Raw genomic sequence first — 11877 nt, forward strand, 5'->3', positions numbered from 1 at the left:
AATTACTTCAAGATAACTATAAATATTCAACAATAAAATAAGTAGGTTATTACTATTGTTAAGCTTAATGTCCCCGGGCGCATTTGTCTGTCCAAACTTTAATCTCATAGCATCTTTATCTGTAGAAATTTTTACTCAGATTTTATCAATAAAACTGATTCAGGGTTATGTGTACCTACCTCATCATCATCATGATCAACCCGTCGCCGGCTCACTACAGAGCACGGGTCTCCTCTCAGAGCGAGAAGGTATTTTGCCATAGTCTACCTCGCTGGCCAAGTGCGGCTTGCCAGACTCCACACACTTTTGAGAACTTTATGGAGAACTCTCAGTTTTCCTTCACAATTAAAGCAAGTAATATTTAATAACTTTAAACACACATAGCTCTGAAAGGTTGGAGGTGCGTGCCCAAGATCAAACCCCCGACCTCCGATTAGGAGGCGGGCTTCCTAACCTTAAGCTTCTTTGTCGTAAATATCAAAACTTAATTTATTATTAATGCATAGAGCGAATAATGGCCGGACTATGGTGATAATAAAATGACTATGCTCTCATATGAGAGCTACATATACAGCACTTTGACTTTGCTCTATAGATCTTGCTCTTAAGGATTTGATATAGTAAGCGCCCCGGGCGCACGGATCGGACGCTGCGCACGGATCGGACGCTGTAAAGACAAAAAAAAATGAATAGCGCTCTATGGAACGAAGCAAGCGCGGCAAACACTTGTGTATTTCCTTCGTTCTCCAGAGCGCCATATATATCTTGTTTTCAGATTTTCAGAGAATCTTAGGGCTGAAAATCGAAACTTAACTTTTTTCGTGCTAGACATACGAAGTGGGGGCGATTCACTCGTATAAAATATAAGTAAGTAATTTAAAGTGATAAGAGGCAATCGAATTATTACTTATAATAAAAACATACCTTATCTTTTGTTTAATAAAACAAGATGAGGGGGTTAATTTTAATTACGTAATGCATTCGTAATTATTATAATGCGTAAATAATGAGTTCTTAGGCGCCATTTAACTTTATGTGTCAATTAATATCATGTCAAAAGTACGATTTTAGTCCTTATTTTAAAAGTGAGCCCATTAATCATTCGTCCAAGAGTGAACCGTACTTGAAATCGTGTTTGAAACATTGGTTTGAAATAGAAGATTATGATTATAAATTGGTCCATAAAGATTTCGCTGGCTCGCTTTTAAGTTTACCTACATAAGACATGGCATTCAAAAGAGCTGTTAGGAGAAAGGGCCGAATCACAAAATTGCGTAGCCAACCGCATCGCAAGCAGCTACGACGCGATGCGATTAAGCTGCAAGTCTTCTTGCTGCCATGGTTAAGTAGATATAAGTAATAGTAGGTATTCTGTACACCAGAATCAATTTTCAGTGTTCAAACTTCAAAGACAGAATTGTTCGGTGTTCAGGTGTGTGTAGGTAAGTAAATAAGCAGCACCGAAAGAATGCGTGACGCGAATCAATACGTAAGTTTTTGCGAAGTACTCGCAGATCTTAACGATACGGAGTCGCATCGCAGATTTCTGTTTTAACCCAAAGGGCGAAAAAAATATTTAGAAAAAATAGTTAGGTAAGTACCTACTTAAATAAAACAAAATGTTTATTAAATTCTATATTATTTTTACTTAAATAACAATTGTTTTTTTTAATTTAATATAATTTTTTATACAATGTGCAAAATAGTTTGTTAAGTTTCATAAAATTATTAGTATCCCGTATCACCTTTGGTTTAAGATTTCCCAAAACTGTCCCCGTTAATAAAACATTAAATTCTATGGCATTCGTGCGTTGGTATAAAACAATATAAAAATGCGAAACTCGTAAATAAAACATGATTCACAAAGCCCAAGGGCTGCTATACACAAAGTTGGCTTGGCACAGTATACTGCGGCCCGTAGAATCGGATATAAATAAATAAATAAATATTTGTGATGACAGCAACTCAGTAAAGAGTAAAAAAATTATAAGCAACAAACAGAGACCACACAACAAATTTTGAGATAGCTAACTATTTGCTACTAGGAACAGTATACACACACAATACGGCACACAAGCGAGCTACGGTCAAACTTTGTGTGTTCAGGCCTTAATGCCCCAATATCAATTTCCTACTTCGAGCTACACCACGATTTTGAGGCATGCCGCAAGGTCGGATGCATAAATAGTTAATAAAAATTAAAAAAATACAAAATTCTCGTAAAAATCTCGTAAAAGATTGGCGCATGCTGCTTGGAATCACAAAATTAATCGTGTTGCTCCGATAAAACAGCCTTTAGAGCAGGGATGAGCAAGTAATTTTAAATGGGGTCCAAATACAATTTTATAGAGTTCCCGAAAAAAATGTGAAATGGTCTTGAGCCAGGTTTTTGTAGTTTGGTTCACGCGAGGAACAGCAAATGCGAAAGTTAAAATCCTACCAAAGTGCATTATCATGCAAAATGTGTAAAAGTTGGACTTTTTAATTCATTCATTCATGTGGTTAGGTAGGTATAGTATTAAAAATATTCAGCGGTCCAAGGTCCACCTGTTGCCGACCGCTGCTTTAGAGCCTGAAAAGTTGCCGTCGCGTCGCGCTGTTGTCACGTATTGTGTGTTCAGGCCTTAATGCTCCAGTATCAACAGTTAGTAAACTTGACGGGGTTGTTCCGGTCGCGGTCCTGCACGTGTATCATGACCTTAATGCCGAGTCCGCGGCGCGCCACCTCGTAGGCCTCTAGCGACTCCTCCAGGCTGAAGTGGTGCGTGACTAGCGGCTTTAGATTGATCTTGTTGCTCGCTACCAGCGACAGAGCTATTGGGTACCTGGAAAAAATACGAGAATAAAATTTTACCGTCATCATCTCAACTCATCTCTCAACTCAATAAAAAAAAAAGTTTTCTTTCTTTCTTTCATCTTCGGCCCACTAGTAAGCAAGGGTTTCATCTCAGAATGAGAAGTGTATCAGCTATAGTTGGCAGATTGGTCGACTACACACACCATTGAGAACATTTCGCCTGGGGTATACTCACTCGTTAGCGTATCGGAAGATGCCGCGGATGTCCACCTCGCGCGTCACGGTGCCCGCCAGCGGCACCGTCATCTCAGGGCTGCCCATGCCGACCAGCACCGCCACTCCTCCCGACTTGGTTGCCTGACGCAACAAACAAAAGGTGTGAATATAACAACTCCCTCACTCCATGAAGCCCTCGGCAACTCAGGCGGTCTGCTCGGCTTCTGGAGCGAGCTTGGATGGCTGGAAACTTCGGCAGGGAGGGAATGAGGAGGGGATGAACGCGCAACAGACGGAAACGTTTAAGTGCGTCAAAGACAAATCATTTATCCAAACTAGGTACTATATTGTACTCCTTTTGATATTCAGAATTACGTAAACTTAAAACTAAAGCTACGAGCGTTCCAAACGCGCCCTAAAGTTACTCTACTACATCCTTCGCCGGGATGCAAGCTATGAACGCTGTATGTATGCTGTACAAAATTTCGTCCAAATCGATTGAACGGATGGGCCGTGAAAAGCTACCAGACAGACAGATACACATTTTCGCACTTATAATTTTAGGAATGGATATTGTAACGATGAAGCAATGCTCACCAATAAAGACAACCGGACAGTGGACTGTGCGCCGCTAGCGTCAATGGAAATGTCCGGGTGACCTCCGAGGATCTCATGCACCTTGCGGACCAGCTCAGCTTCCTGAGAGTCCCGCGTCACCAGCAGCGTGTAGTCCGCACCCAGCTCCTTGGCGACATCCAGGCGAGCCTGGAGAATATCTGCGAAATTAAATGAAGGCATAATATGTAATATTACTACAAAATTAATGTATCTTGGTTATGGAAGTGGTTTTTACTGTCTGATATTAATAGTCCATGGGTGACCGCAGTTCTGGTAGTTACCTTGGTCAGCATATTAGACCAACCAATGAGGCCAGACCATTCAACGTAACGCAGCCAGCACGAGCGTTCTGGGCACCCTGCCTCGTTACAGTGATTTGGATGACATTTTTGTTTTGTAATAAATAGCATACTAACAGGATTCTTCTTCTCGGTAGGAAGGGCATTCCAAACCAGTGGTAGATGCTTTTGACGGTTCAAAAGTACTTGTAAAAGTTTAATTGAATGAAAATATTTTGAATTTTGAATCTTTTGAATTCCGGACCATAACTAAAAACGTTCAAGCACTGTATCTCACCCGTGATAAGAATCTTGCTGGCGCCCATGGCCTTGGCGGCCAACATTGTGACCAGACCAATGGGGCCAGCGCCCAGCACCAACACCACGTCGCCGGCAGCCACCCCGCCGCGTCGACATGCGTGTATGCCCACCGTCAGAGGCTCTAATAAAGCTCCCTCCTCCATTGACACATGGTCTGGTAATCTGGAAACAAAATGACTAGGAGTTAGCTCTCATAATACGTTTCATGTCCTCATAACACAGTCATTTTAGACTAACTTTCTGGGATGGTGGCCGTAAAAGAGATCCTCAAAATCGACTCAGTTTTTTTAGAAACTAGGTAGACAAAACAAGACACAAAATTCAGGTGTTTTGGACACAAATTCAAAAGTTAATTAAATAAAATTATTCGTATAATGCGGTATGGTTTTGCCGGTAGGGTTACTTCCAGATTTAACACCATTTCTGTCAATCAAGTACCTAACTATAATTGACTCTCTGCTTGGTATACTCTCGATAACAAGATGTTTTTTTATTCAGTTACCAGTAGGTAAGCAGTTTTAGAGAGGTTGTGACGTACTTGCAGCAGAAGCAGAAAACGTGCGGTGGGACTCAACTTAGTGTACTGCTCTCGACACCATAGTACCAGGAGGTAAAAAGGCACAAGGAGGTTAAGTTCCAGAAAGGACGTAGGTACTTGTAGCAGAAGTCGGCAGCGTGTTTGTAGTATCGGGCGAGGTTGCCGTGCGCGGGCGGCGTGGCGCAGAACATAATGTCGGGGCACAGGTGGTAGCGGCCCGTCTTGCAGAACTCGCAGCAGCGGCACGGCACGCCCGGCTCGATCGCCACGCGGTCACCCACCTTGAGGCTCTTCACCTTGGCGCCCAACTACGACAAACAAGTTATTTTAGAGCCTCAATAGCTCAACGGTTATAGGAGCGGACTGAAAACCGAAAGGTCGGAGGTTCAAACCCCACCCGTTACACTATTGTCGTACCCACTCCTAGCACAAGCTTAACGCTTAGTTGGAGGGGTAAGGGAAATGTTAGTCATGATTAAAATGACTAATATTCTTTTTTTTTTAAATTAAGATATTATTACTCCCAAACACAGTTGACGTATTGTCGATGCGACTTATAAAAGTGGTTTGAAGTTTATTTATTTATTTCAAAAAGTCATACATCTTAAATTTATGTAATAGAAGACTACAAACTTCATCTATCGCAAATACGGAATGATATGGGATCCCACCACAATGAACATTTATATCCTATGAAAAATCCTATTTACTTGATAAAAATATAAGCGGCATCGATGTATAAGCGGTCACTACCCACTGCAGTAAAGCAAAGAGACAGTATGCTAGCTTATAAGGATCATGAGCTCTTAGCAATACTGTTTGCTCTTGAAGTAGAAATATGGTTATCATAATAAGTTCCATATAAGTATAATGCCACTTAATTGTTTTACAAGCTTCGATTTACGTGCGCCGCGCGTCGGTTATTGATTTCATGTTTTTATTAAATCACTAATACCTGTTTCAAATGTACTCGAGTGTGCTTTTATGACTTGATAAACATTGCATTCTCATGAATTGTTTTATTATTAGTTTAATTGTAGAATATTTTGAAGTACTTATCGTTTACTTACGTTATACGTTAGAGCAGATACGCACTACATCCGATAACCCGTAAAAATACGGATACAAAAAAATCGGACCGAATTCGGATATTGCTTGGCACTAATCCGATCTCTGATCTAAATCCAAGCTCCTGAATAGCTTCCCTAATAGATATCAAAAATTGCGGAACCGCTAGGATTCGAACCTGACCTTCTGGGTTCGCGCCCGGCGCTCTAACCGCTAAGCCACGGTTTCACTTACTGCCAGATATTTTTTTTAATACATATCAAGAATTGCGGAATCAGCAGAACCGTAATATAGTACCAAACCAAGTAGGTAAGTACCTAGTACCTACTTGCTATTACATTATTATTTTAATTCTGTTATCACTCTTTTATGTAGAGCTGTAATGTTACGTTAAGTATCTAAACGGTAAACGTTCCACAGTTAACAAAGTGTGTTTATTGATGTAAATACATGATGTAAATTACATAATCATTTCAATATTTATCCTCACTTAGTTAAACATGAACATTTCGTTTCTTTGATCTAAACAATAAAAGTAAGGTATCAAAGAGAGATAATAAATAATATTTATTACTTTTTCTATTTATTTATTTTTTTAGAGAGAGGGAGCAAGCGAACCCCCCCCCCCCCCCCCATTTTACCCCCTTGAATTTTCAAAAATCCTTTATTAGCGGATGTCTATCTCATAATAGCTATCTGCATGCCTCAGCTCGATCCGTCCAGTAATTTGAGCTGTGCATTGATAGATCAGTCAGTTAGTCAGGTTTTCCCTTTATAAATACTGATTAAGTAAATAAATAATATCATTTACAACTATTATGACATGATAAGTGATAACCTAAGCTGCATTTAATCTTTTAATTGGAGCCGTGGACTTATGGCATGGCTTCAAGTACCTACGTAGATGTACCTATCTATTCTGTGGATACCTACTTGGGGAGATTTGCTACAAACGAATACCTAACTAGTTTTAAATTCACGATACAGCTACTGATTGGTCTGATTGAAATTAATTAAGTAGCGTAATAAACGGATATGATTGTTGTCGTGACATTTTAATATCAGTCGCCGAACTGGACTGGTCGGACACACCTCCACGCTCCGACCAGTTTGAAGGTCAAACTATCTACTAATTATCACACTTCACATCACATCACACTAATATTATAAAGGCGAAAGTTTGTGTGTATGTTTGTTACTCTTTCACGCAAAAACTACTTCATGGATTTGGCTGTTTGGAATGGAGATAGATTAGGTATACCCTGAATTAACACATAGGCTACTTATTTCCCCGAAAGTCAATGAGTTCCCATGGGATTTAAAAAAAAAAACCTATATCCACGCGAACGAAGTCGCGGGAAAAAAGAGGAGAACTGGTCAAGTGCGTAGAAATCAGAAAACGCATTAGAGTTCCATAGCCTTGCTAGTTGCTAAAAACTTTTGCGGTCATTATTTTAGGTGGTTTTTTTTTTTACACAGTGTAAGAAATTTTATAAGTACTTAATGATTTTAAAATACCTATTTAAGGTGGCCCTTTCTACGCGCTTTCCCATAAAAGCATATTACGCGGTTGATATATTATTCTTTGTTGTTCTAGAATCTAGATCTATAACTAAAAATATCGATTTGTCTCTATTATCTATGCCCTAAAACCATTAACTAACTAAAAAATTGAAAACTTTAAACTATCCCACTTCAACTGCCGAGTGAGAGCGAGAGATCGCCATCCCACTATATAGGGTCCGATCTCTCGCTCTAACTTGTTAGTCGAAGTGGGATAGTGACAAGTCGGTATTCGCTTCAAGTATTGGACGTGAGCTCTCTATTCTCTATTTCATGGGTTTACCTTGGCGACGACGCCCGAGGCCTCGTGGCCCATGATCATGGGCTCCTTGACCACGAAGGGTCCGCAAGCGCCGCTCTGCCAGTAGTGCACGTCCGAGCCGCATATGCCCACACAGTCCATGCGTAGGAGTACCTCTGCAAAGAAAAAGGACCTCCATGATTTTTCCAAGTCGAACGAGAGAGCATACCTTTGCAATCAACATTTTGCGCGCGGACTTTCCAAAAGTGAGATGCGTTATGAGGAACTACGCGAAGATAAACGTTTGGCACCTATTAGACCGTTAATTTTTTGCATATCAATATAGTTATACTAAAACTGTAACTGGACGATTCCTGTACGTTAAACATAATTGAAAATTTTAGAGGAAACATTATTATCGAAATAGACCCCAAAACAATTTTTTTTTTGAATTTTTGTCTGCCTCTGTCCGTCTGCACAGTGTGAAAATGACGTAACGTGTCCAACGAGTTGCAGCGCTGCCATGAACGTGTGGAAGACAAGCAAGACGGTATTCCGCGCAGTTCCAAAAGCTGCTAAAGATAGGACTGCGCAATTCTCGGTCTTGCACTGCGCAGGCAAGGAGCGTGTAACCGGAGCTTTAGGTACCTTTTCGCGGCCCATTCGCTTTTACCGATTTTGAGAAAAGCTACCCTTGGGGTAGGTATTGTGTGGCTTGTGAGTTGCATCCCGGCGAGGGGCATAATATGATGAGGTCAAGCATGGATCTTACATAAAACGTATTGTACTAAGCTCGACTTACCATCGTCTGCTATTTCTGGGATTGGTGTTTGCTCCTGAAAATAAAAATTAATAAAACCTTAATTTTAATAATTAGAGATTACATATTCAAAAAATTACTTACCTTACGTGATTATTTTGTTTGCTTAGGTGAATGTGATATAGGTACCTACTCGTATAGATGTAAGTTAAATTTGTTAACGTTATCAATCGATATTTGAAACAATAGTGCTGGAAATTGAATGAAAACATCCTGGATAGGTTTTAAGTATTGGATTAATTAGCGAAGAAAAATTGTGAAAAGAATTTTTTTTTTTTTCATAATAAACGAATAGAATTTTATCGCATTAGAAAAATTATGACGCGATAAATATTTTAAAATGAATCTGTTGCAGTGTTAGCTTTAAAATAAGTACCTTTATGTAAATAAATAATTAATAGCGAATTAACTACCAATCTATGGTTCTATCTATGTCGCGGCTAGGACTCGTGGTTCGGAATATTTGAACTTTAAATAAATTTAGTTCAAACAATTGGCAGAACAGCAGAACAACATGCCTGGTTAGGAAAGTCTCGTTATTAAAATAGATAAGGTCAGTCGAATAAAAGCACTAGGTAGTATATATAAGTAAATAAATAAACACAAATAGGTACCGACTTACCAATCGCAAATCTTTTGTTTTGTACAAAACTGCACTGAGGTTATCTTGGGCCATGTTTCGCGCGTGCGCCCTTCCAGACTGTCACTCTACTACTAAATAAAGTCCAAACTACACTGACTGTCACTCTACTACTCACAGAGCAAAATATACTCAGGGGAGCTACTACTAAAGTACACACTACCACACACTAACACAGCAGGATTATCTAAGATTTGAGAACCACTATTATTAATTAAAATTACTTACCTAATAGTAGGTATGCTCTCGTTGCGCTGCGCTTATCACAAAAGTTATTTAGCATAGATAAAGCTATAGGAGTTAAAACCTCCTACTAGGTACCTAGATACTATGTTATGTACCTAATTAGTTAAGTGCTAATGATGTGTAGGTACCCACTGTGTACCTATTTGGTATGACAAGGAACCACCAGGCTCAGAGCTATCTACTACGAATAAAATAAATCATTATTCGTAGTGTGCATCTCTGTTATGAGGTATATCAATGCAGTATACACGCACCACAATAATAATATTATATAACCACAGTTTTACGATATACATACCTACTAGTTATATAACCATAACTGGACCGATTAAGATGAAACTTTTACTTTTTTAAATCTGTATCAACCTTTAATTCATGATACGACTTTTTAATTCAATATAGACACATAATATTAACTACATGCTTGACTACGACCACATCTGATGGAAAGTGATTACCTACTTCCATCCTCAACACTAGATCGTAGAAACAAATCATTAAGTATTAAGAACACTGTTCGAACGTCGCGTCGCGTCTTAGCAAAAATATAAAATCGCATCAATCAAGCGTCAAGCACATCTCAAGCATGAAGCAAACTTTGTAAACGGTCAGAATCAGAATTTCACGTAGGTACGAAGCCAAGGTAGTTTTTACAAACTGAAACATTCACTGAACTGGGTTATTCGGATTTTTTTCTCGTCTTCTTCCCGACTCCTATCTTTTTCTTAGTCTGTATCACACCTTACGGTACCTTTTTACGGTGGTGTACCTAAAATTTTTATTAGCAACTTGATAATAACTAACTCAACTATAAAACTTATAGGTAGGTATTTATATGGTAGTTGTTAGGTAGCACGCTAATAATAAAAATTAGATAAGTAGGTAAGTATATAAATGGTTTTAAAGTCTTGGTCATAGAGATATACTACCTATGTACCTACTCGTAATTTAGTACAAATTACAGTGCGTTTAGCGAAGTCAGCTCTTGACTGCAATCTCACCTGGTGGTAAGTGATGATGCAGTCTAAGATGGAAGCAGGCTACCCTGGGAGGGGTATGGCAGTTTTTAATTAAACCCATTTGGTTTGGACCCTTTGGTTTCTACACGGCAACATACCGGAACGCTAAACCGCTTGGCGGCACGGCGGCCGTTCCGCCACTATTCGCTATATGTTCGGCCGTGGCTAATGCCACGGCTGAAGCCTCCTACCAGGCCAGACCAGTGATTTAGAAATTATAAAATTCCAAACCCTGCCAAGAATCAAACCCGGGTATTTTGAGGGTGAACTTATTTTGAGCGGGTGCATTGACATGCAGCTACCTATCTCCAACTTACACGTGGGGCTGGATAACGATAAACGAATCCAATTTAAAATAACTGATATCCTTGACGTGCCCTCAAAACGACTGCCTTTGTAGGTACCTACGTATAATGCGTTCAAAGTAAGAATATGAAAGTTAATATCACCTGAATATATAAATCTATGAAGAATATGGTTTGCAAGGAAAGGACATCACAGTCAAGAGTCAATCTATAATTTACACTAAATATAAAAACACGTCCTGCCTGACCCACTGATCTATTAAATGTAAAGCCTAAACTGCATGCAAAGTAACTACTTAGAGTGAGGACACTCTCGGCTTTGATCCTGAAATCGACATCTGTCAAATATTAGGCTAGGGAGGACGTGAAATCAAAGTAACCTAGTCATAGCTACCTAGCGTCAAATCATCAAATGTAAGTAACATTTGACGCCTGCTAGTGTAGATAAAGCCGTCGACGTTTAGTTAGAAGTTTTCTAACTGTCGCGAACTGTGAATCTGCTCCGTTTCAGTGGACAGGCGCCCTTCGATACACAACATGCTGCTTATATTTTCAGTCAGTTTATTTTGAGCGGGTGCAATGGCTTCCAGCTACCTGTATCCAACTTACACGTGTGATGGATAACGAATCCAGTTTAAAATTAAAGATATCCTTGAAGTGCCCTCGTGACGATTAAAAAAACTGTCTCTGTAGGTAGGTATATAACGCTTTCAAAATAAGAATAGGTAAGTCAATGACCTCTACGTCACTTGAAGAATACGGTTTGCAAGTAATAGGAGATCGCGGTCAAGGGTCAAACTTAATCTATACTAAATGTAAAACTATATACCTATCTAGTATCTACCTACATTTATGTCTAAGAGCTATATTTAAAATCTTAGTAAAAAATAACATTGATCATTTAAAATTACCTACCTATATGTACCTAATATTTCTAAGTAGGTACCTAACAGTTGTTTCCAACGGGCCTTAATTATTTGCCCCCTTTACATTGACCGCGGTCTCGATAGATCGATGATAATAATAATAATAGAAAAAATCTATTGACGTGTACAATAATAGATCAGTATTGTAAGTACTTATTGATAACCCGCAGTTGACCGGCAGCTGGTGAATGACGTCACAGAACTACAGATTTAAGGGTGTGCGATTGATACAAAAGACACGCGTTGCCGTAGGAGTGAATTCGGAGCGCAGCCCATACAAA

At 39.4% G+C, this 11877-nt stretch overlaps 1 protein-coding gene across 1 annotated transcript; it reads right to left on the reverse strand.

The window, feature by feature from the left end:
- Nucleotides 1-1671: 1671 nt before the first annotated feature.
- LOC123874508 (sorbitol dehydrogenase-like) lies at nt 1672-9258 on the reverse strand. The gene is made up of 9 exons (XM_045919907.1): nt 9083-9258; nt 8443-8476; nt 7683-7816; nt 4886-5076; nt 4208-4392; nt 3611-3789; nt 3033-3154; nt 2624-2825; nt 1672-2108 (listed from the first exon to the last, which is right to left on the reverse strand). The coding sequence occupies exons 1-8, from the start codon at nt 9134-9136 to the stop codon at nt 2639-2641; spliced, it is 1086 nt and encodes a 361-aa protein (XP_045775863.1). The 5' UTR covers nt 9137-9258; the 3' UTR covers nt 1672-2108; nt 2624-2638.
- Between the last annotated feature and the right edge of the window lie 2619 nt (nt 9259-11877).

Source organism: Maniola jurtina, chromosome 18 (genome assembly GCF_905333055.1).
Source record: "Maniola jurtina chromosome 18, ilManJurt1.1, whole genome shotgun sequence".
In the NCBI taxonomy this organism is placed as follows: domain Eukaryota; kingdom Metazoa; phylum Arthropoda; class Insecta; order Lepidoptera; family Nymphalidae; genus Maniola; species Maniola jurtina.

What these genes read in the sequence shown, in the direction of transcription:
- LOC123874508 (XM_045919907.1), bottom strand. Translation starts at nt 9,136, where the DNA reads ATGGCCCAAGATAACCTCAGTGCAGTTTTGTACAAAACAAAAGATTTG. An exon ending in CCTCGGGCGTCGTCGCCAAG is followed by an intron (nt 5,077 to 7,682) that starts GTAAACCCATGA and finishes TGTTTGTCGTAG; the next exon opens with TTGGGCGCCAAGGTGAAGAG. An exon ending in ATCTTCCGATACGCTAACGA is followed by an intron (nt 2,826 to 3,032) that starts GTGAGTATACCC and finishes TATTTTTTCCAG; the next exon opens with GTACCCAATAGCTCTGTCGC.